Raw genomic sequence first — 27286 nt, 5'->3', positions numbered from 1 at the left:
GGGGAAATATAAATGTATTCTTTACAAAATTCTTTTATCTTTTTAATTTTAAAGTGCTTGTCATTAATATGTAATTATTTATCTGTATCAGACTTCCATGACTTCCATTGAAAGAGACCAATGATAAAAGACCCTCAAATTTTGTGACATTTTGGCAAAGAATCACTCAAATCACTCACTCAACTTTGCCTTCAGAAATACTGGTTTATCCAAATCTTCTTGCTTTCTCTATAACATGAACAGGCTCAATTAATTTTGGGTGTCAGACAGAAACTTTTCAGGGTTCATTGTCTCCCAGTGCTGATGCATGATTTTGTTTGTGCTGCTCAGATCAGGCTGTTCATCAGCTACGACAACGCAACAAAGCAGCTGGACACGGTGTATGATATCACACCAGGGCTTGCACAGGCCCTCCTGGAAAGGATAAACTCCTCAGGGTTTGATATGAGGAACACTTCAACTATCTACAGGCAAGGCTGCTTTGCTTTTTCTTTTATGGCTGTGTGTGGATGGAACAACTAACTAAGGAGAAAATGGAAATTGATAGCGTGGCACAGCTTTTTCATTCCAGAGGAAAAATCTAGGCTGAAGTCCAGCTCTGTTTAGCAACAGTGAAGAATTGCTACTTTATGAATTTTTGGAGGTGTGCCTAATTAGCTAATGCTTTGTCTCCTGCTCCACAGTGAGGAGGTGCCTGTAGCATTTGTAGGAAGGCTGCAGCAGTATCTGGGGGACCTAGGCAGAGCTCCACCACATCACAGAGCAATAAAATAAACTGGGACAGCAGGACATGAGTTGCCTTGCTGCTGGAATCACAGAACATGGAGGTGTTTGGGGGAAATCATTTTACAGTTAGGATTGAAGGAGGAAATCTCAACTCCTGCCATCAGGACTGCAAGTGGGTTTAAGCTGACGTGGGTGTCACCAGAGAAGCCACAAAGTGAAGCAGTGTAAAGCCTGCCCTGCTGTCCTCTTTGTCCTGCAGGGTGGAGATGAGCCATGCTTAAATATGTTTGGATTTTAGGTGTGTAAGCAGGAAACTGAATTTTCAGGGCTGTCAAATCTGCACTGAACTAACTTTACCACTAATAAAAAACCAAAATAAACTGCTGTTACTCATAAATACGCAGCGAGCACGAGAGAGCTCTGTGCTCCACATTTACATTTACATTGTCATATCAATGGATGTATTTAGTCCCAAGACAATGCTGTCTGAAATTATTTGTAGCCTCCTTGGGGGATACCTTGGAGTTTTAAACTAATGGAGAATATGCTTTATGGCTTCAGAGCTGCTGTCATTACTGCAGTGCAGCTCGCTGACTTCCGTGAAGCATTGCTCTTGTCGGAGGAGTAAGCGAGAGAAGAGTTATGCCCACGCTCTAAATTTCAATGTCAGAAATCTTAAAAATTATTTTGTCACTCACAAGAGCTGCCACATTCTCATGGATGAGAGAAATGTCATGCTCCATAATCCTTAATATATTCCATTTTTACGACACACTTAGTTTATGTTACTCATTTTAACCATACTGTTGATTTAAATGCACTTTTACTTTTAAGTAGTAGTGTTATTCATTTCTGCTAATCCCAAAGGAGATGAAGAGCTTTTGGTGGCTATGCAATAATGCATCAGAATGTAATTATTTGTTATAAAAATGCTCTTATAGATGTTTCTTTGATTTGTGTGTTGGTTTGATGATCTCCCATGAATTCAGATGTGCTGCTGAAGCAGTGTTTTGTTATATTGCTGGCACGTTGTTGTTGAGGGACTGGAGGAACTAAAAGCCTTTCTGTGCTGCAGAATTTGACTGAGTTTCTGGTCATGCTGCAGCATTGTCCACTGATGATTTGATTCACATCTGGACATTACTGCCCAGACTTTGCCTGTGCCTGTCTCACTGAACTGTGAAAAACCAGGGACTGCAGCAGGAAAGCTGGGCTTTGGCCATATCTTTGAGGTTCTTGTTCTTTGTAAATTATAAAAACAAAGGCTGAGATTTTACAGGGAAAAGGAATTGACTCAGGCTTCCTACAAACCAGTTCATCCTCATCACTGTCAAGTTCAAAATCCAGACATAGTGATGCACAATTCAGAGCTCTTTCTTGGCAGGGCTGCAGGTAAAGGCAGTAAATAAGCACAAGGTCTAAGCTAGAAGGACACCTGCAACAGGCACTTCCCCATGGTGGTGTGACTCCTCCTCTCCAAAAACTATGGCTGTGGTTGCACTTTACAGAGGTTAATGGAAATGTTGACTTAAATATTATGGCATGGGAACCGTGAAGGAAAATGAGCTCAGCTCAAAGCCCTGCCTTGCAGACTGCTGTGCTGGCACCAGTGGGTAGTGAGCCTCAGTGTGCTTTCTCCTGAGCAGTGGTGAACTGGACAGGTCTCCATCCATCAGCCAGCCCTGTGTTTAATGTGAATTACAGCAGATTTTGTTTAATCCTGAAATGATAAAGAGGCCATGTCATGCCCCAGCTGCTGCTCTGAAACACAAATGGGTTGTGTTGCATGTGGAATCCAAGCATTAGTTAGAGTTCAAAACATCCAACCAAACCAGACAAGAACTCAGCAAGCCCCTTCTAGAGACTTATTCATAGCCCTCTATCATTTTCAAAATTATCCTGTTGAGGGAAGTGGAGTCAGAAGTGGGACAATCCAGCCATGAACAAATGGAAGCAGGACAGGTAAATCCTCAAGCACAAACAATCCAGGCAGGATTCAGCTGAGTACAAAGGCCAGTGCAGGTTGAGGCACTCATGACAAACAGAAATGGCTCAAGCTGTGATCACCAGGAGAGGGTACCAAGCTGTGTTTCCATTGCCCAACAGTGACACCTTTTATGTCAGAAGGGAGCTAATGTGTTTCTGCTCTATAGGCTGGGTTTGTTGGTTTGTTTTTATGATGACCTGGAACAGATGGATGCAGCTGTGGCCCGGGCTCTACTTCATCAAATGATTAAATGCAATCAGCTGAGAGGTTTCCAGGCCAAGGTTCATGAGGTGTGTACAACACTTGTTCTTCTTGCCTAACATAACCCTGTAAACAGAGGAGGAAAGATGTTCTTCTTAAATAAGGAAAGAAATGAGAGAAAAATTACTGGGGCTTAAGAAATAAGGGAAAATAATTATTGAGAATGCAAAGAATAGAAACCCATTTTGGGTGCTTATCCTTTTCTCATTCTGTTTCATATTCCTGTTCATATACCTTTCACAACTGTGCTTCTATTTTTGAAATTTTATGAAGTGTGTAATATTTGCCAATGCGTATTCCAGAGATTCCAGTTAATGTTTTGGGTAGTAATGGAAATTGGTTCTTGGCAGATTTTTATTTCTGATCTGCTCTTTTTGTTTGATTTAGCTCAAATCTCAACTCCTGAACATTGCCATGCAAAACCAGACATTGAATGATACCGTTGGAACTCTGTCAGATGCTGTGGTTGGACTAACTTCAAGTCAGCTGGAATCTCTGTCACCTGAAGCAGTGCATAATGCTGTTGCAACATTAAACCAAGTCTCTGGGTGGGCAAAGAGCCAAGTTATGATTTTATCCAGTAAATATCTCTCTTATGAAAAGGTATCTCTGATAACAGCTTTCCTACCTTCTGTTTTTAAAAGTGAAATGGCTTCTTCTCAACAATAACTGTAGATTTTGAAAAGTTTAGTGCAAGAATTCTATTTAGTTGGTGGCCTGAAAAATGTGTTTAAATCAAATAAAAGCATCCAAGATTGTACATCCCAAAGTAGCTCTCTAGTAACAGAAAGAATGAATATTTGGATTTGGCAGATTTGTATTTTGTCTGTGTCACTGCCCTAAGCAGAATTTGTATGATCAGAAATCCCAGGCTGTATATTGAAATATACTGCAATGCAAGGAATCAGGTCCTGGTTGAAGTTTCAGAAAAAAAAAAAAACTTTTGAGAAACTTCAGGCATTTGTTCAATGGGACAGACACAGAAAATGTATCCCAGGAAATAAATATATTAAGTATTTATTAAGCAGTTTTACTTCATTGACTTTTGCTTTTAAATACATCTGCTGGTCTCAATAAAACTTCCAGTTTGCTTGTGCTGTTCTCCCTGCAGGTTTTATCCTTTTACAACGTGAGCCAAATGGGTGCCTTGGTGACAGGGATTGGCACCTGGTCCCTGCACAGCATGAGCCCCAGGGAGCTGGCTCAGATGATCCGAGGCACAACGTCCCAGTACCTGTCTGACTTATCTCCTGCTCAGCAACAGGGCATCCTCAGGAAGGTGATTGATTATTAACTCCAGGTTCTCTCTGCCCAAGAGCACCATGACCAGAACTGTACAGCATGAATTAAACCAAGATATGTCCTTTAACTCAATGGTTAATGGTTCTACTGCCATTTTTCTGAACACCAAGTGTATTTTGAAGGCTCTCTCTTGCTTATTTCATTGTGGTTTTAATACTGTCTTGTTTTTCCTTTATCCTCTTAGAGAAATATTACACAGAATAGAAAGAAGGGCAAATCCTGTAAATCTAAGCATCAGTTCAGAAATGCCATGTATTTTTATGTTCCTCTTTTTAGATTGCTTCATCTGGAGATTTTTCTTCATCAGTCAAAGATATACAAGGAGCTTTCTTTAAAGAAGTCTCTCTTTCTGGTTTATGGAAGCAAACTGGATATAATTCTGCAATGCTGAATGAAAAAGAACTGAGAAGCAGCCAGGTAAAAATTGTTATGCAGTTCCCATTCCACTGCAATGTAGTGTGATGGGAGAATTGGAAAAGTGGTGTAATATATTTGTGTTCGAGGAACACAGGTAAAAGGAAGGAACTGCCCCAATTTTATCTCAACATAAACACCAAAGGGCATTTAGAGCCCAGGCAGCACAATGAGACATTGCTATGGAAAAAGAAGCATTGATATGCTGAGTTTAAGCCCCCAGGTTTCTGCCATGTAAATTGTCTCTTTCCACTACTGCATATTATACATTTGCATGTAATGTCCAGAGAGATGAAAGGTTGGATCAGATGATCTCCAGAGCTCCCTTCAGCCCTAAGTTTTTCAGTAGCTGTGGGCCATGTGCAGGTTTAGCATCATCCCATAATGCCAGTCAGTGATGGCTTGTCTTGTGAAGAAAAAATTCGTCTAAACTGGATGCCAAACCTTTTGTTTGCTCAAGGTGGACCACAGAAGTATCTTTAGCGTACATAAGAGAGCTCAGAGTACAAAAACCTTGCAGTAGTTGTTGTCTCTTACAACTGGATTAACTAAAGTTACCTTTAATTATGGTGGTTTTATTTTCAGGCTTTGTATCTGTATGAATTACTGTCCAAGGAAAACCATCCTATTGACCTTCTAAGGTATGGACTGTATCTCTTTTGAAATGGGGTTTAAGACTAGTTTTGTGATGAGAGCAACTTATGCTTAGTCATTCCTGGATACCACAGGATAATTCACCTTCCTTATCAAAAGGAGTCTTCAAAACCAAAATGAGGCTCAAAGCATTGCAGAGGTTTGGGTGTTTTAAGGCTTTGTTGATATTTTTCAATTTGTTTGAATTTTTACTTTTAATTACAGGAAATGGGAGAGGTGAAGAAACTGTGTCTTAGGATGGGATTGTGGGGAGTAAGGAGTAGATCCTCCTTAAATATTCATAAGATTGAAATTTTCCTTTCCTATCAGCACAGGACAGCTTGTGAAAGGAGTAACTTGTCAACTCTTTGAAAGTATGGACACAGACATATTTTTAGACAATTTTAAATTCTTTGAAATGAATCTTCATCTGCTTTCTCCATATCAGGTAAAGAAACAATAAAGACTTTATGTACGTAAACATGCTACCCAATATCCAAATTAGGTAGATTAAAATTTGGTTTATTCTATTTTGTCTTTGGATTTTTTGGGATTTTTTTCAAGATCCTGCATGTCTCAACTTGTCTGTTAGCATATTTTATTTAAATCTCTTATGTGTGAATTTGTCTGTTATCATACTTCATTTTGACAATTTCATTTGCCACTTACAAATTGCAAGAAATTCCTACAGCCCTTCTGACTTGTTAATTCATGAGTAATCTGTTTGGAAATACATAGAAGTTTCAGAAACATACAAATGTTCTCACTTTCCCAAATATATAATGTTTCATCTCTGATGTCTACAGAAAGAAAACTAAAACAAGCCAGATAAAAATGCTCTCTGAAGATGATATGCACAGTCTTATATATGCTAATTTTTATATATGCTGCAATAAACAAGCCATATTTTTTATTCTTCTTCAAAACTGCTAGAGGTTTAAGAGCCTAAATTTTTGTTGCCTTTAGGTTAATTGTTTGGCTTGGAAATTTTGGAGAGTCTCCAATGCATCCATTCCTCCCTTCCTCTTACTGGCGCTTCCGTGAGTTACATCTTAGTCCTTCTTAACTTCTGAGCACTTTTCAAAGAATCCCTTCAGTCCTAAGAAACTGATGATTCAAATAAATGGTGATTTATCAAAAATGGTCACTGACTGTAGGCAAAATCTGTCTCAAGTTAAAGTTGGTAATACTTTGTGTCTTGTAGTATGGTATGTTTTGGTGGATTCTTTTTTCCCTAGGTAGGCTTATTTGGTTTAGGTTTGCTTATTTGTTTTGGGGTCTTTTTGAGAGTGGATATATAAGACAAAACCACTGGATACTGCTGAAGCATATTGCTCTGTATGGTTGGAAACATTCCAGTGTGTTTCAAGACATTTGTGTAAGTTAGCAAAACTTCTCAGTGACAGCTTTTTTCCTTTGAAAAAAAAAAAACCAAAAAAACTTGTGTATGTATGAGAACTCCTGAATTGTAAAATTTGTTAATTGCTTCCTTCCTTTCTTTCTTTGTGCCTTTCTCACTTTCTCTTTCTGTCTCTTCTACCCTTTCTCTCTTTCTTTCTATGTGCCTAAGGGGATAAAAGGGACTGAGAACACTTCTTTTGGTGGAATATTTTTTAATTGAAAAATAAGAAAAGTATTCAGTTTCAAAAGGCCCTGTTCTATTTAACAACTGTAAAGTAATAATAGACTTCAATGCAAGGCTTCCCATAAAGTGCAGCACTCAGTTATTTGGCAGCAATTGCATGTTGGCTGTTCAGGGCCCTCAGAAGTCACTGGTGCTGTTGCCTTCAGACCCTGGCAAGACTGGGCCTGGGCAGATGTGGGCTGTGGCTTTATTTGCAAAGGTTGTCTGGCACTCTGTGTGGAGAAGAGCATTATTTTTTTTAATTTGGCAGGATTTTTGGATTTTGATAAAAAGAAAACCTACTCTAAAACTATTTGTGGTACTCTGGCCACCCACCCCATCTTCATTCATCAGAGAATTCCTAATAAAATGGGCAAAGGGGAAAAGCTTCTGACCTGTAAACTGTTGTTTCATATGGTGTTAAAGCATCTCAGAGCACTTTCATGCACTTGCAGCTATTTATAATTCTTAGCCATTTTTCATGTCCTGATGGACTGGAAGAAGACAGATATTGAAGTAAGCTGAGGGTTAATTACTATTTTTTTGGCCTGTCTGGTTTATGATTTTGAAGTCCAGCCTTGTCTCTAAGTATCTCTGTCATCACAGATTTCATGGCTGTGGCTGTGGGTGTATGAAGGTCAGGTTTGCATTCTGACACCTGAATTCTTTCTGCAGTTCTGAGTACCTGGAGTACGTTACAGGCCCCTTGTGTGTCCCTTTCCTTGAACGTGTGGGCAAGACTGGAATGGACCTTCTGAACCCAAGCCTTCACAAGAGGGATGCTGTCCTGCAAAAAGTACAGGAGTGCCTGGTGGGTATGGCTGAGAGGGGTCAGCAGAGGAGGAGACACCATGGAGGAGGAGAGAGTCACCACCTACATGAGTTCTTCACCCATCCATCTGTATTTTTGGGGGGATTTATGTACTGTTTTAATTTTATTGTTTGCTCCTTAAGCAAACCTTTTTATAGCTTGCTTAGCAATTTTCCTTGACTGCATGGATGTTCCAAAGTGTTCTCATGAAATGTCACTGCTGGCCAGGACAGCCTGAAGCTGACCAGTTTGCACCTGGAGTGTTCCCCTGGCTCCAAGCAGTGCCAGCCCAAGCAGAGCTGTTGTGGCACAGGGAGCTCCATGGGAGAGGTGCTGGTACCAGGAGGATTTTGTGACTTCTGCTGTCTGGGAGCTGCAGCACTCACCAGTTTTTAGGGGAAACTAGTTCTTTGATGTAGCTGTGGCTATTTTTGTCCTTGCACACAGTACCAGCTGAATAATCCCCAGTGTTTTGGCAGCTGCTTGAGAAACCCCTTAGAGCTCAGCTCTAACAGCAAGAGCTTGGGGCCCCTCTGCTGCAAGGGGCCACATGAGGGCTGTGCTGCCAGACAGAGCTGCACCAGCTCTGCAGGTGCTGGGTGGTCACATTCTTAATGTGTGATTCAGGATGGAATAAAGAATTCTGAAAGCTCTGAGAAGTGCTTATGAAATATCACCAGTTGGGTTGGTAAAACAAAAAATGCAAGGCAGTCTCAGCAGAAAATGTGGATTAAGTTGCCAGTGCACACTGTTGTGTCTTTGTTCCTTACATCTCAAGTGAGTTTTGATGCAGCTGAGTGGTACAGGGCAAGAGCCCAGTCAGGTCTGCCAACAGGGCAAATGCTTCTTGTTTCAGAACAGCTCCATTGCTGATGAATATGATGTTGACCTCCTTGGAAATCTAATCTGCCACTTACCTCCAGCCTTTCTACATGGCAGAATGTCCCTGAAGGCAATGGCAGCAGCCCTGCATCAATTCAAACTTTGCCAACAGCTCAGCCACGAGCAGAAGATTGAAATTAAATACAAACTCCTCCAGTTATATGGGTAAGGTATTGGATACACCACTGTGGTCATGCTGATGCTTAGGCCATGCAAACACCAAACATTTGCTTTGCCCAGATGAACTGCAGTGAAACCAGCACAAAGCAGCTTCTGTCACTGCCCAAGTTCAGAGTCTTGTCCACTAGAATGACATTTCTGTTCTTGTGTGTAATGTGATAACTGTGGAACAAAATACAACCCCGGGGACACCCTGCATGACTTAAGTCCCAGAGGAAAAGGAGAGAAAGTGTAATGTTTATGGGGGCAGGCAAATAGACTCACTGGCCTGGCAGGAGAAAGGGGTTACAAGCAGAGAATGGTGCAGAAACACAAAGAATGGGAAAATGGAAGTGGGGTGCTTGCTGTGCTGGTGAGAGAAGCCAAGTAAAGAAGACTGCAAGCACCTGTGGCAATAGGAGAGAGCAGAGAAGCAGCAGAGGGATGTGAAGTTCAAGCATCTGCAGCAGCAGAGTGGGCAGTGTTGGATGTCACTAAGGACTCAGATTAGGAGGGTGAATGGAACCTCACTGGTATCAACCATGCCAAGAACAAAGCCATCCTCTATCTGGCAAGAATATACTGTTTCTGTCTTGCATTGTCCCTTGGAAATGTCATGCATTTGGAGAGGGAGACTGGTGGCACAGTTTCTAACCACCCCTTCACCCAAAATGGGTCACTTGACCCACCTGATCACATCAGATGCTGTTCAGCTTCCTGCTAGTCAGCATTTTTCTGTGCTAGGATAGCTGATAGCTGTATTTTCCAGCAGATCCCATCCCTGCATTGATCTTGATACAAATCAGTTTTATTGAATCGTGGCACACTGTGCTAAATAAGATTTTATGTTATTTTATATTATTTAATTTTGAAGATATTTAAACATCCTCATAGTGGAGCAACAAAGCAATTAAAATACTTTGTGGGAAACATGAGCTAGTAACATATTTGTCACTACACTCTTCTGTAGGCTCTGTCAGGCTGAAAATAACTTATCTAAGTGCTTTATTAAGTCACCCACCAAATGGGTTGACTGACATTTGTCAGATTTGGATGATGTTTCTATTTCTCTTTTGATAACCATTTTGCAGGCTACTATTGCAATATGAACTGACAGAAAATGATAAATTTTCTTTCAAAGAAAGAATTATTTCCCCTTGTTCAAACACTGTAATGCTAAGAACACTTGACTATTGAGGGAGAGCTCCATCACCACCATGTTTGAAGGGTTTTTCTGATTATATTGTGAGTTGCACTAATGCCCTATGCCCAGAGAGATGAGAAAATGCAATCTGATGCTTGTAACAATGAATCATCACATTGGCATAGAATTGTTTCTTGTATGATAAAGTATCATAAACCCACTGAAGTTTTAGTATTATTTTTATTGTAATGTTCTTTATTAGTAGAATTTTTCAAAATATTTTTCAGCCCCTCAAACAACTGGACAGCAGAAGCAACATTGGATGTTGGACCATTCATAGTTCTGCTGTCAAAAGAGGAATTAAATGTCCTTGTTGAAAAGGTATGCTTTTATTAAAAAAATTTAATTTTTAACATAAATTTTAGAACTTGGAATTATGAATGTCATAATACAGTCTAAATTATGTCACCTGAATGCTGAACTAGGTGAATAATTCTTTTGTCAAGGAACCCTGTGTTAATGTTTCACATATTCTTGGCTCCATCAAAGAGATTTCTTGAGAGTAATGTTGCTATAAACAATTACTTGCATGTGTACAATGACAATTGTACATTGTCACATAGGGGAAAAAAGGGGCATTTAGAGTGATGCAGACTCATTTTTAGTACTTTACACCTTGCAGTGCTCTTTACTCCATCCTTCTGCCTCCCAACCATAAAAGTTGTGTTTCTTATCCTGTTATTAATGGGATCATACTGATCAAATTAGCATTTACTCATGGTGCCCTTTGCCCTGGGGTCAGCATAGCACAAGTAACAATATCTGATGGCCTCAGCATTGCACTTTGTCATTTCCTTGCCCTCTTTAGTTCATATAATCTTATATTTTTTATGCATAGGAGTAAACTATACTGGAATGAGGGATTCATTCTTCAGTAGAATATGTGAGCACAGTCAGCAGCTTTTCCACTGGAGATAATGCTTATAATTGACAAGATAGAATAGAACTCTTCAAAGGAGAGGAAGGTGTCTAGCAGGGTGGAGGAGAAAGGTCAGAAAAGCCTAAAGAAGGCAAACAGGTCAAAGTTATTTCTCATCATTTAATTGGGTCCCTATCCTCAATTCATGTACTTATCTGGCAAATTTAAGACAAGTGAAATGAAACCTGAATTAAAATGGTGGCAGTCACTGCTCCAGGAGGGGCTGGACACAGACACCAATCAGCCAGTGCTCAGGTGTTGCCAGAAGCTGGGAGGGCACACAGGATGGAGAATCACTCAGAATTTCCTTTGTTCCTAATTTTTTCCCCCTCAAATGTGTTCCAATGACCTTTCAGTAGCAGCCAATTACTCTTTTCTGAAACATCTGCACAATGGGACAAGACTGAACTGTCACTAACCCCTTTGCTTTGCTAAGGTCTGCACAAGACTTTCTCTACAAATTGATTTGTTTTAAAAGGGAGAGAAGCCTTATTTATTCTTTCTTTCCTTTTGAAGTTCCCAGAGATCATTTTACAAATAGCAAAGACAATTGGACCAGTTTCTTCAGCTGAAGAGCTCCTGTCAGCTGTGTTTGAGTCAGTCTCCAATGGCACTGGCAGAGTTCTCCTGTCCCTCAGCAGAGCTGGTCAGTATTGCACTGGGGGCCTTTGCTGCCATTTGGGGCTGAGATGGTGCAATTCAAACAGACTTTGTCTCACTTTGTCATCAAATGATTCTGAGAGGCCCAATGATGAAAGGGAAGTATTGAGTCACTTATAGATTTTCAGGATAAAACAGTGAGAGTCTTCATTCTGCTGCTCATCAGAGTTGTATAATGCACTAATTGCTGAAACCTTCATTACAGGATTGCATAATTAAGCATTTCCTGGAATCTTTCTAAGTACACAAATGAAAAAGATGAATGATTTGAATTAGATGGATTTGTTTATTTTTAATTATTTTATTTTTACTTCATAATCTAATTGAAACCCCTCGAATTAAAAACCTGTGAAGGTGACAAGTTACCATTGTGCCAAAAGATTGCACATAGTTAATCCTTTGCCAGACATGAGCATATGGTGACTGATCTGTTCTTAAATCTCACAATGGTGGCACTGTTTTTTTCTGTCCAAATGGACAAGTTTGTAATCACCTAAAAGGTATTTTAATTAGCAACCAAACTAATCTATTAGAATCTCTGGTGACAAATAGATCATTTTCTTTATATCAGATAGACACTCTGACTATATTCTATTATCATAATAACAACTATTCTTCTCTTATCTGAAATTTATCCAGGCAAAATTTGTAAGCTGTGCCATGGAAAATAATCCTGCTGTGGGGGAAGCTTTTGAAAAACACCAATGGGAATTTAGACCCAAAGATATTCCAGGAGTTTGATCTTGTCTGCCTTTGTCTTTGAAAATCTCCCCCTTGGTTCTCTGCCTAGCAGAATAGAGGTTCAAGCTCTCAGCAAGCCCTGAGCCACCCTGGAAATCCATCTGCTTGTATGGCAGGAACTCTGAATGATGACTGTGTGTCTCTGGAAATGAATTTTCCTCTTGCAGTGCTGTATTCATAGGCAGAGAGAAGTGAAGGGAGTTCTGAGGGTTGTGTTTTTTCATAGTCTGAAACAAAACATGACCTCAGTTGATCAGAGGAGTCATCACAGGCTCTAAAAAAAGCAGGACTGAGCTGGTGAAATAGCAGGGGGTTAGTTCACCTGTATGCATGAAATTCACCCTTCCTTCAACAAGTAAATCAGCAGATCACAAGCCATATTTCTTTAGACATGGGCCACAGGACTGAAGGTTCAGCAGCAGGTATTTCAATATGCCTGTGTCCTTAAGTGTTCTTTTTTTAAGCCTCTGGATCTACATGAATCCCAAAGACTTCTCTAATCAGCCCAGCTCATGTCCAGAGATCTCTCATCTGCATTGCAGGAGCAGTGCCAGCAAAGCTGAGGGTCTTTGTCAGAGGATAACTTGGTTCCAAGGCCAAGGAGGCTCCTCAGTCTTCCCTTGGGGTGCATGAGCTCAGCTGGGGGGAATCTGGGAGATGAGAAGTTGAAGGATTGTTTGTGCTACTCCATAAATGCTTCTGCAGCCCAAACATGGTATTGAACTTCCATTACCAAACAATCTAATCAGCTCCACACAACTCACACAGTGGTTTCAGTAAGGAATGAAGTTTAATTACTGATTTGTAAATCACTAAAAAATTGGATGTTATGAAAATTACTCCAGAATAGCATTGAAGCTTTTCATGCCACCAATAATAATTTGCATTTCTCACAGACCTGTTGTGAGCTAATGTAAGTAACAATAGCAATTACCAGTGACAGAGTTCTTGCATCTATCTCTATATCAACATTAAAAGCACAGGTTTTAAGGTGCTTAAGGTAAGATGGAACATGAAAAGAAAAACTAGGGAGCTGTGTGTCTAAATGCTACCAGAGGGCAGTGGCAGTGCTGGAGAAAGAATTCAGGTGACCACAAGCACTGAAATGTTATAACATGTGTGTATATATATATATATATATGTATGTATGTGTGTGTGTGTTTTTCATCAAATTAAATCTGTAGCAAAAGGAACAGCAAAGTGGCATCAGGTCAAAAATCTAATTAGTGTTTCCCTCTTTAATTGCATCAGTGTATCTGGTGTGTTAAAAATTATAAAATCAATGGGTTTCTTTCAAGGGCACCTAGTCTTAGGTTTGCATGACTTGGGGAAGGGAGCTGTGCCTGTCTGCATGGGCAGTATTTACATGAGAAAAGCTGACCTTGTGCAGCAGGGGAAAGGGAAACAATGCAGCTTCACAAGAGGGAGGTAAAGGGAGAGCAGAAGATCAGCTGGTACGGTGGAAGCTGAGCAGCATTTTCATTTGCTCAACAGATTCAATCTTTTCAGTGTTCTACCCACTACTGCAGCTTCCTTTGATGCAAATAAATCCCTCCTCTGCCTCCTTTCAAAGTACAAATCTACTTTGTACATCCTCTCTTTAATTTATTTATCTGGGGGAGCTTAGCTGAGGCTCAGCATCTGTGAAATTCATGCTTTTTACTGGTAATGACTGTGTCCGAAGACATGTAGGGATTATTTGGTTAGATAATTATTTAATAAGGTTTTCCTAAATTAGTGACAGGAGAGGGAGCAGTAAACAACCACATTAGGATTCTGATTTCTGCTTTCCATCAACATTAGAGGTAGATTATGTCAACAAAGACTAGGATTTGTTAAAACACACAATGGAAACTGTCTGGTTTGATAATGCATAGGCCTGGAACCTGACTGTAAATTAGATTTTTAAAGGCAGTTTGTCTGTCCAAACAGTGCTGTGATGAGTGTACAGCCCTCTCTAGATCCTGACATTTTAACAACAGACTTGACATAACCAACAAGCACTGTGCTTCTCTGACACATCCAGCTTGTCTTCCCCTTGTTTAAATGTCAGGCAGGTCTTACAAGACATGTATCTCTATCAGGCATTGCAGAGTGCAAGGACCTCTCTTGTCTGTTACATTCTTGTTGAGTTGGATCCATGTTTGAATGTGATGTTTATTCAGCTGAAGCTCTTTTTGGTGAATTTCCACCAGGGTCATCCCAAACGTTTGCATTTCACTCCTGTTGAATGAAGGCTCCCAGAAAATGGTGGCTTAAACTCAGAACAAGCCCTTGCCTGGGTTTTGGTGCCTTTAGAGAATTAGACTTCAAAGAAACTTGCAAGATACTGGTAGTTTATATCCAGAACATTAATAATAGAACTATTTTTTAAATTCTTCAATTACAAAATAATTAATTTATCAATATCACATCAGCAGCAGTAAATTTTCATAGTCGGTTGCTCTCTTAAATATCAATATTGCTTTGATTTATTTTGTTGTCTCTTTGATGAAAACTCTTACTATTTGACCTTTTTCAGATTGCCTGAGAACCAGAGCTCCTTCTTCAAATGAAATCATTAAATTAGGAGAAGCAAATGTCTTTTGGTCAGTTCAGGAACTGAAATGCATGGATCCAGAGACTTTTGACAAAAATGTGGAACTTCTTGGAGGTGTCACAGGTTTTAACAGCTCCCAGCTGACTGTCTTGAAGGAAAAAGCCAAGCAGGTAACTATCCTGTCTGTGAAGGAAAATTAAATCTGTAATTTGATTAGGTGTTATTGAACTATGCAGTTCTAAAATAACTGTGCTATGTCAATGTCACTACTGCCACAAGAATATCTATGGTTTATTGGAAAAATAATGTGAGGTGGTGATAGAAGACTACTGCCCTTGCTTTAGAGTCAACAGGCAAGTAGTTCTGAGCTATTGGCAGCTGGAAAAGTGAAGTGGTTTTACTTTTGAATTACTTTTCTGCTTGCTTCTCACTTTCCTTTCACAAATGAAAAATCAGCAAGCAGTGCTAGGGGCTGTTGATTGCCCTGCTGAGAATTAAGCTTGGCATGTTAAACTGTCTACGTGGATGCTAAATATAGCTTCCAGTGGGGTAAACCCAAACTGACTGAAAGGCAGCTATTGGCTGAATAAAGCTGCTTTTTCCACCTTCTCACAGGCAGGGACAGACCCATCAGTGGGAAATTTGAGGGAGGAAAAATCCCACCTACATTTTGTCTTTACCAGGAGCACAGTTGGACAGAGGGCTGTGCTGTGCCTGGGTCTGGGGCACCAACAGAGCTCTGGGCAGCCCTGCCTGAGACACAGTGGGCTGGCAGAGAAATCAGACAGTGCTCCATGCCTGTTGTTGCTATTGCTCTTTTCCCTGGGGTGACCTCCTCTTGCTGCTTTGTGGTTGCCTGCACTGCCAGAGAATGGGCAAATTCCCAAACATACTTTTAGTTCAGCAAGAAAAGGCCTTAGGGTGCAGCAAGACAAATTGTTCTGGTTGCAGAAAACTCAGAGGTGAAGAGGGTGCTGCCCCAGCCTGGCTTCAGCTTCCTGTCAGCAGCATCTGCTGGAGGTTATCTGTTCTCTGCTTCCATCTCTGCATGGCCACTCTGTAATCCCCTTCTGTCAAAATGATCCAACATGTAAAAGTCCTTTTTAGGTTCCATCAGATCATTCTGACAGAATGAGGTTGGAAAGCATCTACAAGTTGCAGTTGGCAGCAAGCAGGAGAGAGTGCAGGAGGCTTGGAGACATGAGGGCTGTGACCTCTGGAGGAAAGCAGGAGCAGGGGCCACATGGGCTGGGCAGCATCTCCTGAAACCAGCAGCTGCAGCTGTAGTGGAGCTGACCATGGATTTGGGGTAAATAAGGCCAACTGTTTAATTTTTAGCAGTGAAGCTCAGCTTTCAAAGCAGTGGAACTGCAGGTGCTTGAAGAGAAGTGGCTCTGCACAGATTTCTGAAAGCAGATGGTGCCTCTGCAGTTGTGTCTCTGCTGCCTTGTTGCAGCAGGACAACTGCAGTAAATGTATTCTTCCCAAGTCAGCTTCCCTCTGTCAGCATGGACACAGGTGGGTAGGAAAAGGGGGGAAAATGTAATCCTAGAAGAAAATAAAAACAGTGCTCCCCTGCCATAGTGAAAACTGCTATTCTTTACAGCAGTGCAATATATTGGTGTACTTACAGAGTGATATCAGTTGTAGGAAATTGCAAACAAGGTTGGTACACTCACATCTCTGGCTATATTCGAAGACTCACAGGTCTGTAGTGCACTGAATGGCAGTATATTGTCTGTGAGTGTTTGTGCAGATTTCTCCTAGACAGACTTCCTATATATTAATTTCAAAATGCATTGTGGTGTTACACTGAGCATGAAGCACGAGAAATGAGACAGGACAGGCAAAGCTCTTTCTAATGTTATGCATAGATGCTGTTATGTTATTAACATCTTTGATTAAAGGTTTCATTAAGCCTCAACTACTCATTGTTCCAAACTAATTCAAAAAGTCTAGTTATCAGATTGTATCTTAATGAAAATAAGAAGCTTAGCTCACTTGTAAGTGGAAGGTCTCCCAGCTCTGCAGCAGTGACAGCTGTATGGATCTGTAGTTCTAGGTGAATGAGGACAAAGGAGTGTTTCAGTTTCATGTGTTGTGTTATTTATATCCTTCTGCCTGAGATTTCACCCACCCCTGTCAGATAATACTATTTATGAAGTACTTCAAATTCTGTACTTTATGGCCTAGATCAGGAAACAGACACTTGGCATTTTTGCCTGCATGTGTTTCATGGATCTCTTAAGCTAGAGAATTAAAAGCTTTAAAATTGGGCTAAGACTTTTTACTATCTATTTGCTTTGGAAAAGATTGACATTTCCCAGACTTAGACCCTTTATGACATTGTAAAACCAACATAAAAGATCTGGTGGAAACTCAGTTGGGAGGTACAAATCCAGCAATGCATCTCTTAAACAAATCCTTAACCTGAGGGTCATAGGTGGGAAAAGCATCCTGGCAGCTGAGGCTGCTCTGTGCTGGATGTGCACAGCAGAGAGCCTGCAGCTCTGTGTAAGGAGTACCTAATTTCACACATCCAGATTCCTGAGCTCTACTTTGATATTTTCTGGAGGTTGTGCAGCTCCATGTCTATCTGATGGTGCAAACACTATTTAGTAGGCAACTGCAGAGATGCTCTTCAGCAAGTCCCTAATAGTTTTGTCCTTTCTAACTTTTTGAACAAAACTGAAATTGTAGCTATCTCAAAAATGGAGTAAATATTTTCCTGACTCAGATGGTAGTCCAGCCCTGAGCTTTTAGTTTTAATTTTCCAGGTGCTGTTAGCAGCATGATGTTATACTAGAAACCTGTCATGTATTCACTGACACAAAGCAGAGTTGCTGAAGTACATGAGAGCTTTAAAGTGAGCATTTTTTTAAAATGTGTGCCTGGCTTGTTCAAGTCTCTTCCTCCAGCCAAAACCCAGTGTCTTTTTCTGTAAAGGCAATTGGCCACGTCTGGGGAAGTACTGACCACTGTCTACAGTCTTCTGCTGTTGTCAAGGAAATGTAATTGATAGTTCTGGTCTCTGAAAATTCAGCTCTTGATGGACTTTTATTATTCTTTACTCAGGCAGAACTTTTCCTTATATCAAAATTTCCTTCAGGCTGTTCAGTGACAGCTTTTCAATCACTGCAACAAATAAAGTTAAAAGCAGGGGAAGTTGTCAGTTTAAATACATTGGTACTGGTTTAGAAGAGCCCCTGCTTATTTCCTTGGGTTTTTTACAAAGCTTTACAAATTTAACTGTATCTGTACAAATGCTTTGAATTTATTTTTTATTTTAACATTGTATGAACACAATCTAGAAATCAGGACTTTTGGAACTGGTTCTTTGTCTGTATTACTTGATTCTCTACTTTGTCTTTCCTTGTCAGTGACTGAACCAGGGTGACTTGTCACAAAAGCAACTTAAAGTCAGTCCCCTGGAGCAATTGCAGCTGGGAAGAAGCCTGGGTTGTGCAGGTGCTGCTTTCTTGGCAGTATAACAGTGTGGATCTAGGCACAGATTCCCATTTTTATTGTTCTTAGTGATTTTGCTCCTACAGCCACACTTCCAGCAGTTCATATTCTGACTCATCAACAAGTCCAAGCTGTAAAAATTGCAGTATTTTAGATGAACTAATCATTATTGGTGTAGAACCTCAAACACTTTCACAATACCTAAGCTCTGCTTTTTGTGTGCAAAGAGGAATATTCAGACTTTAGGACACTTGAACCAAAGGATTTGAGAATGATGTATAGAGAGGGAGTCATAATGACCTGACAGATATTAATGGCTCTCATCTAAAGGTTTGGGGGTTGCTGCCAGACTGGAGGAGTTACCAGATCATCTCCCTGGGCCGCATTGCTCTGGCACTCAGTGCCCAGGAGATCCCAGAGCTGGACCTGAGCTCCATCGACACCGTGTCTGCTCTTACCCAGCAAACAGGGTGGACTCTTACCCAGGTGAGTGAGAGGGAGCTCCTGAATGTACTCCTGGTGAAAGGCTCTGCACTCATGCCCTTTGGGACTCAGGTCCTGGAACTGCCTAGAAAATAGATCCAGAGACCCACACTAGTCTCTGCTGCTTTTCTGCACTCTGACCCCAGTGAAAGTGGCCACAAGGTCAGCACTGGTGTGTGCCTGGCTGGGGCTTCCCTGGGGACGTGGCCAAGGCAGCATCAATCATTAATTGGGGTGGGGATGAGTGTGTTCTTTAGCACTTGTCCACTAAGCAGTGGAAGCAGGTGAGCAGCTCCTCTCACACTGGAATAGACACTGGAATAGACACTACTGGTGGGGGTACTGGTCCTTCCTAAGGACAATCACAGACTAGGCAGTGTCCCCAACCCCAGCTTCCATAGAAGCCCTTTATTAGCAGATACACTCCTCTCATGTTCCTTTCCTTGAATAACTTCTAGTTATGTCAATGGGACTTTCATAATAAGAGTTTAAAACTTTTATTTATATATGGAATTAGCAGCATATTTCTGACTCTGTGGCCTTTCAGGGCTCTGTGACTGCACAGCTGCTGGCATGGTGGCAGTTCTGGCAGAATATCACAGATCTGTTTAATAAATTCATGTTCTGAAGGGCACCATAAGAAGGAGGCACTTGGGAGGATTTTATACAGAACCAGTTTGCTTTTGAGGTTTCCTGCTGTCAGTAAGAGTAGTTAGTTAATAGGGATTCATCCTGCTGAATTTCAGTTGTCTTAAAACTGTGGCAGCTAGTTAAGCTAGTTATTTGAAGCTCAGCATTGTGGATACATTAGGAAATCTTGGAAGATGATTATTTCTTTCACTGGCTTTGGAGGATGCCTTGGTGACATGCTTGAGATGGGCTCAGTTTTTAAAGGATTAGTTTGAAATAAGCACCATCCTAAATTACTTTGGTTTGCAAAGGCACTTTGGTACCAATATCCCATTCATATCTGAAAATTAATCCTTGACAGAGGTCACCACTCATCTATGGCACTTAAATAAGGCAAGTCTTCCTGAGTATTAAAATAACAAAATTACATATTGATCCCCTTAGGTATTTAATGTTTTCTTGTAGCAATGTAAGTGATCCTGTGAGGCAATCCAGCACCATTTCTTGTGGTGAAGACTTTCCCTGTGACCTGCCAGAAGTACAGAGTGTTTTTCACACCATTTGCATTTAGCAGGTGGTTGGGTAACAGTGCCCTGGTTTAGTGTCACATGTAGGTGGTGACAGTGCTCCTCCTGAAGGCCATGACCATACACTGGGGAGGCTCAGGATATTTATTTATGCTCCATCACTTTTGGTAAGATTTTAATCATCTAGTAACAAACCTTTCAATTATATTTACCGTGTTCATGCATAATATCTTACTGCTTTTGTAGGCAAGAGCTATTTTGCAAGGTTTTCTAGATGACTCTGGCCAGACCATCAGCACATTAAAAAGTTTTGATTTAGTTGGATTAGGAGCTGTTCTCTGTACTTTGAACTCCACAGAAATCACATCCATAAGGACTGCTGAATTCAGGTACTGCATTTTATATCTAATGAAATATTTATCAGTAGCTCTATTGATAAAATATGTTGTGCCATTTTTGTTCAATCAAGATTTTCAGAGCCTAAAGGACACCTTTTTACATTTTAAATGCTTTTAGAAAAGCAGAAGGCATGCAGCAGTTGTTTAAAGTGTGTTCTTTTATAGTTTTCCTCTACCATTTGTATCCCACCATTTAAGTATTGCATCAAGAAATACGGGTTTTTGCTTAAAACCTGAAATATTTGTATGCAATTTGTGCACATATATTTTAAATTGAAAATGGGTTTTGCAGTCTTCTTACAGCAGGCTTAAGTATATTCCAGGCCTATTTAGTACCCCATGTAAATGCAGCTTGTAATGATGCCCTTGTTGCCTTTTGCAGTGCTGCAATTGCAAGAATTGGGCTGTTGTTCTGTAGCACCCCTGTTCTGAGGCAGTTTAAGAAGATGACAGAATCTGTGTTTGGGGCTGCTCCCAGCTGGAATGGCTCTGTTTTACAGGAAATTGGTACTATAGCAGGTAACAAAGCTACAGCTCCAGATGGTGATGTTTGTGAAGCATTGCTATTAAGAGATGGGTTCACCTAACTGGGGATTTTTGCAGACTGGCAAAAGACATTCCTTCCAGAGGGGAATCACCTGCAGGGACAGGCATCCAGCAATTTCAAAAGCACTGAGGAGAAGTCATGGGATTCTCTGTAAGGTTCTGTAAAGCTGCTCAAACTGACCTTGGGAAGCACAGCCTGAAGTTACTTGGGTCCTGTAATTTGGAAAGGGTAAATCAAGGAGGGCAAAACCTCTCAGGATTCCAGCCCCAGTCACTCTTTGTGAGCCAGGCTGTCCTGGGAGGAGCTGGCTCTGGCTGCCCAGAGATCCTGCCTGGAAAGAATGGGCTGCCCAGGAAGGAGCTCAAGGGCAGGGCTGGCCTGGAGTGATGCTTCTCCAGATACTTCTCCAGAGGGCTCTTGCAGCCTCTGAGACCTCCTGAGCCAGAGGTCACTCCCAGTTTTGTTCCTGGATTTGTTTCCCTCTTACCATTTAACTGCACATTGAGCTCTCAGAATTTTTAGCATCCCCAATGCCTGTGGCAATGATTCCCCACCTGAGGAAGTCACTCCTACTGCATGATTATTTTCCCTAACATGGATCAGAAGAGACTGTGAATGAGCATTCCTTGATAACATTGCTTATGATTTTATAGGCTTTTATAATTTACTTTTCCAAGATAAAGTAATTCAGGTAGAGTACATTCCATGTCAATGGCTAAGGTTAGAGAATTTGTAATGCTGAAATATAATGAAAGAATCAAAACAGAAAGAACCAGCATCTCTCTATATAACAACCTGGAATAAACCATTTATTAGACAAGTGCTTTAAGTTTATATTACCTTAAAAATAAATTTAATAAAAATAACATTAATTGAGTTTTTTTTCTATTCTGTGGGTTTTTAGGTGGTTTGAATGAGGATGAATTAAAAGCCATTGATAAAAGCTTGATGCCATATATCCAGCCAGCAGCAGTAAGACATATACCTCCTGAAATTTTCCAAGTAAGAGCTTGATTATTGAAGAAGTTACTAAATTTCTATTGTTTTTACTCTGGTATAAATAAACTGCAGCACTGATTTATAGATTTTGGAAAAAAATTTCTGTGGTCTGTCAAGTGAGAGACCATCAAGGATCTGGAACATTAACTCTCAGCTGTGTCATCTGTATTTGTGATGCCCATGAAACATGTTAGACAAGCTTTATTCATCCTTCAGAATGCATCCCAAAGAAATAGCAAGTATCACAAAACAGGGAATAGACACTGTATCTTTCAACATTTGATTCAGATCTGGATTTTTGTCTCTGTTTATTAACATTTGAGAGGATGCTGTAATAGCTACAGATTTCTCTGTTGAGTGTGCAAGAGCTGTTTTATTAACCTAAAATCTGGCACCATTCTCCCAAGTTAGCGCTGAAAAACAGATTGTGCAGGCAGATACAGATCAGAAAGGAATTACATCTAATTACAGCAGCACTCAATGTGGACCAGAAATTAGAACAGGGATCCTGAGATCATTGCCCCTGACTTTCTTTGACTTAGTGACAAGGTTAAAACTCTGCCTGGGCTGGTCTCTTTCAGATGCTCAGGCAAGCAATGTACTTATGGACATTGAGCTAAACAGAGTTAACTGTGTCAGCTCCCATAAAAAGGAAAAATTCCTTGAGCACTAACTGTGCACAGTACCACTGAGAGTTCAGATAAGCCTAAAATCTCATTACAGAAACTATTTGTTTGCAAAACAGCTCTATATCATCTTGTAGAATTCCTAACAAACAACATTTTTGTTAGCAAGAGTAGTAATGATACTACAAAAAGTGATTAACAAAAAGCAGGGTACCTCTTTGGAAGAGTTTTCTGTATTTGAAAGATTCAAAGAAGACTTTGGTTTTACACAGGTTTTTTATGGCCTCATTTTGCAGCTGTATAAATTATTCAGATTTTGATTTATGAAAAATTACATTGTATTATGTACTTCAAGTGAGTTAAGAAGATGTTCAGTTCAGAATGTCTGAACCTGTAGGCATTTCCATGAGTTTGCTGAGTTTAAACCAGCACACCATTTGGTAGATAATGAAAAATGGGCAAGGGTTTGCTCCATCATCTGACCTACTTGCAAAGGGAATTTTGTCTTTCCAAAGTAGAACCTGGATGCAGAATTGTTGCAAGAAAAAAGGCTTGTTGTGTAGGAGGGTTAAAATGCTTGTGACTGCAGAATGTTAACTAGAACTAAAGCAAACCAGCCTGCTCAATAATGCAGGCTTTACAAACTGCTTAATTGCTGTATGATATAAGATAATTACTGTAAGATTATGATTGCCATGTTTAATTTTTAAATTTAATATGAACAAACTGGGAAGATTTTCAATCTAAAAGAGAAAATTGAATAATAAGATTAAAGCATGGGGTCTTTTCATCTCATTGCTCTACTGCTAACTATAATCAAAGGTCAAATGTAAGTTCAAGTGAGGTTTCTTGGGAGCAGAAATAAGAGGAAATAAATGAAAACACAAGAGGTTGAACAAATCAGAAAAGAAATGGCTGGAAAATTAAACTCCAACAATGTATTGAAGAAGTGTACAATACAGTGCTGGCATAGAAAGCTTCTCAAGCTGTCAGCTTCCAACATCAAAGAGAAAGGTGACAGATAGATGAGTGGTCAGGGAAGCAAATGAATACAGAGGATTCTTTTAAGCTCTATTGAGCTCTTTTATAGCAACACAATGTTGAAGGCTAATGTCCCTCATTCCAAATGCAAGGCAGTGCTGACTTCTGATTCCTTACCTGCCTTCTATAATTGACAGCCTAAAGCAATTTTTCTGTCTTTTGTTCCTCTCAGGCATTGTCCCCAGAGCAAATAGCAAACCTGGGCCCCGAGAACGCCGCCGTGGTGACAGGATGGCAGCGGGAGCACCTGGATGCAGCACAGCTCCAGAGCCTGGGGCTGGCACTGGAGGGAGCCAGGAGCAGCAGCCCAGGGACACAGAGCACGGCAGGAGCTCCCCAGGAGGGACAAAGCCCAGCTCCCAGCGGTGAGTGGGGTCCTCCCTGCTCCTGCCTAGCAGGGACACACACCAGTGGGGTCCTCCCTGCTCCTGCCTAGCAGGGACACACACCAGTGGAGTCCTCCCTGCTCCTGCCTAGCAGGGACACACACCAATGGAGTCCTCCCTGCTCCTGCCTAGGAAGGGACACACACCAGTGGGGTCCTCCCTGCTCCTGCCTAGGGAGAGACACACACCAGTGGAGTCCTCCCTGCTCCTTCCTAGCAGGGACACACACCAGTGGGCTCCTCCCTGCTCCTGCCTAGGAAGGGACACACACCAGTGGAGTCCTCCCTGCTCCTGCCTAGCAGGGACACACACCAGTGGGCTCCTCCCTGCTCCTGCCTAGGAAGGGACACACACCAGTGGAGTCCTCCCTGCTCCTGCCTAGGAAGGGACACACACCAGTGGGGTCCTCCCTGCTCCTGCCTAGGGAGGGACACACACCAGCTGGGTGTGAGGTCTCACAGCACACACCAGGGTCAGGCCTCTATTCTGAGGTGGGTTACAGTGAATTTACTAATCAGCTTCTAAAATCATGCCTCAAATCACATCCCTGCCCAAGACAAACAGCCAGGAGGATGTTGGATTTACCCACAGCAAGAGGTAATGGAGGAAGACTGTCAGATGGCATTAGCAGCTGTCTAGTAGCATTGTACTGTGCTAAGCACTAGCTTGTGTAAAAGGTAGTGTGAAACAGTGAGCTTTTCCCTCTCCTTCTTTCCCATATTCTTTGCCTGAATGTAAGGCAAGGGTCTCCATCTCTGGACCTTCAGGTCAGAGCCTTTATGTGCAGCAGAATGTTGTTTGCAGAGCTGCAAGTGGGAAAGGAGGTAGTACTGAGGTGGATTAGTATCTTTATCCAGACTTTAGGGCCATTGAATAGTTTTTCCTGCCATTCCCATCCTATTTGGAAATAAAGCCTATTAGTACCTCTGCTTTAGTGTTTTAATCTTTTACTTCTTCACATTTCAGTTTATACTGGGCAGTGTCAGTGGATGTGTTACAGTGAGAGAGTTTGCACACAGTCAAGACAATGTTGAGAGTTTATCCCTATCAGTAGCAAATATTGTTGTTTGCAGTGACATCAGCAAGACACAAGCTGTTGGAGGAGAGAGAGGGAATCTGAAGTGCTGAAATAGGAGTAAAGGGAGCTAAATTGCTATGATGCCCTTGCTGGAATTAGAGTAGGCCTTCCCAGAAGCACCTGGGGAGTGCTCTTAGCCCAGCTCCCTCTCACATATGACCTGTTCCTTCTGGAGATCTGCCAAAGGGAGGAGGTTTCCGGGTAAAGATCACCTGAGTAGTTGAGCTTCTTGTCCATTGTTCCTGTCTCCCTATGAAATGCTTCTCTTTGGAGCTCTGTGTGTTAAATTGGAAGTGACATCTCTGGAGAGCTGAATGTAATTAGGATTCAATTGTTGCAATTTTCTGCACCTCTTTGGGGTGGTGTAGATAAGACTTCTAGTCCTGAGCTGTAGCGTGACACTGAGCAATAAAACCTTCTGCTTTCCAGGTGCTCCCTGTTTGAGAGGCTTTGGCATCTGGCTGTGTGCTGTGTTTACACTGCACCTGCCTTTCTGAACCCTCAGAGGTAAGTTATATTTTCAGTTAGAGGTAACTTTATAACAGAAGCACAGATCACCTGTAGCAGGGAAGAAGGACTGTGGGATCCCCTTCCTGCTTTGAATACAAAGATAACAATTCTTGAATAATTTTTCTGTATTAAAAGGTGTCTTGTACCTTGGCTAGACTATCTCTGAATCTAATCAAGGGGAAAACACTTTATCTTATCTTCATTGTAAAGCCAAACATAACAAAGGTATATTTAAAACTCCGTGTAACACCAATCAATTACTGCATTGTTACTTGGAACATGTTCTTGGTTTTACTCTGTGTTTTGCCTGTTCCAGGCTATTTATAAGATTTTATCCACAAACAATTCTATTTGGTAGAGTACTGCCATTAACGTTCACTGGATTTTAACATTTTGACAGGCTAATATTTAATAAGAGCACTGGTGGACTTGAAGTTTAGACTCCAGTTAGGCAAAGTAAATGCTTAAGTATTCTACTTAGTCTTTAAGATTGCAAAACAAGGCCTGTCAAAAGACTTAGTGTTTTTCTTTGCTTTGATTTTCAGTGTCCTGGAGCTTACAACAGAGATGCTAGAGATGAAAGAGTGTCAGCTCAGCTTGAACAGTAGAATCAAGAGGCTCTGAGAATTCTGAGTGCAGAGTGGTTAAATTCTTACAAGCAAGACCCTCTCTTCTGCCATCATTATGAGAACTATCTCCTTTCCATAGCTTTGCCATTAACAAGTATCACAGTATCCCTGCAAATTCTTGGAGTTTAAAAACTGGAAATGGCTTATTTGTCTCATGAGAAGATCACTGAAATACAGGATTGTGTGTAGGTAGGAATTAAATTATCGGGAGGAGAAGTAGCAGAGGACTGTTATTTGGAGGCTGATGTCTGATACCCAGTGCTTTTTACATGGGCAATTTGGTCACACTCTTCTGTCCTTTTGTTGGGTTTTCTTTTACTTCAAGTGTACATTCCCTGGAGAGGGGCTGTCCTTCTGTGTGGTGTAGTAGAAGCTGCACTAAAAGTTACTGCTGTTGCAATAAAATAGCTTCATCTCAGAGCTGCTGGTTTAAATCCTGCTCAGACAAGAAGTGATAACAGGCTCTTAGAATTTAAGCACCTCTACAAAAGGTAGTTTCCCCATGGCTGTTTGTATTCAATACAGAACTGTTGACACTGGGGGCATTGGCAATACTCTGAGTATTTCATGTGACAAAATGACCATGGAAACCTGCTTATGTTCATCAAGAGACAGTGCTTTCACTCCAGGTGGGGTTGAAGTGGGAATAGTGAGGGGAAACTGTTCACTGGGCCTATGTACTACTAGGACTGTCAATCCAATATTTTCCACAAGATCTAGAAAAAGGAATTTCTCATAATTATAAACCATAGATATTTTCCTGTGTTTTATCAGCATATGATTTAAGTGTCTAATATTAGCTTCTTATGCCTCAATATTTCTCAATAATTAGCTTCTCAATATTTTAAACAACGGGGGGAAAAAAGATATATTAAAACCCTCTTCATGTGAACATACATTTTGATGTTGTTCAACATGATTTTAGACCACAAACACATGGCACATTTTTCCATTTTGCCATTGCAAAAGTCTTATGTTTTCTAGACTAAAAAAGGCAATGCATGGACCAAAAAGTTTAGCTTTTTCTTTCAGGGCTGTACTGTAGCAAATGCCCTTCATACTGTAAATTGTATTTCTTTATGGCAAACATTACATCTGGCTTCTC

General features: G+C 40.9%; 1 protein-coding gene across 2 annotated transcripts in view; it reads left to right on the top strand.

Annotated features, from left to right (window-relative positions):
• The window catches only part of OTOA (otoancorin), a 32382-nt gene extending 6831 nt beyond the window's left edge, over nucleotides 1-25551 (top strand). The window contains exons 10-28 of one of the 2 annotated variants that reach the window (XM_058035695.1): nucleotides 331-470; nucleotides 2880-3003; nucleotides 3362-3577; nucleotides 4086-4253; nucleotides 4553-4693; nucleotides 5276-5331; nucleotides 5654-5771; nucleotides 6290-6363; nucleotides 7623-7758; nucleotides 8615-8805; nucleotides 10231-10324; nucleotides 11439-11568; nucleotides 14845-15032; nucleotides 18658-18813; nucleotides 20214-20356; nucleotides 20748-20884; nucleotides 21817-21914; nucleotides 23751-23943; nucleotides 25472-25551. In XM_058035695.1, coding sequence (XP_057891678.1) covers nucleotides 331-470; nucleotides 2880-3003; nucleotides 3362-3577; nucleotides 4086-4253; nucleotides 4553-4693; nucleotides 5276-5331; nucleotides 5654-5771; nucleotides 6290-6363; nucleotides 7623-7758; nucleotides 8615-8805; nucleotides 10231-10324; nucleotides 11439-11568; nucleotides 14845-15032; nucleotides 18658-18813; nucleotides 20214-20356; nucleotides 20748-20884; nucleotides 21817-21914; nucleotides 23751-23943; nucleotides 25472-25539 — 2571 coding nt within the window. In that variant the 3' untranslated portion in view covers nucleotides 25540-25551. Of the gene's footprint in view, nucleotides 1-330; nucleotides 471-2879; nucleotides 3004-3361; nucleotides 3578-4085; nucleotides 4254-4552; nucleotides 4694-5275; nucleotides 5332-5653; nucleotides 5772-6289; nucleotides 6364-7622; nucleotides 7759-8614; nucleotides 8806-10230; nucleotides 10325-11438; nucleotides 11569-14844; nucleotides 15033-18657; nucleotides 18814-20213; nucleotides 20357-20747; nucleotides 20885-21816; nucleotides 21915-23750; nucleotides 23948-24930; nucleotides 24968-25471 lie in introns of those variants that run through there. The other variant, XM_058035696.1, reaches the window with a different exon arrangement.
• Nucleotides 25552-27286: the final 1735 nt, after the last annotated feature.

Source organism: Melospiza georgiana, chromosome 16 (assembly GCF_028018845.1).
Source record: "Melospiza georgiana isolate bMelGeo1 chromosome 16, bMelGeo1.pri, whole genome shotgun sequence".
Lineage (NCBI taxonomy): Eukaryota > Metazoa > Chordata > Aves > Passeriformes > Passerellidae > Melospiza > Melospiza georgiana.
This window is presented reverse-complemented; position numbering and strand designations above follow the sequence as displayed.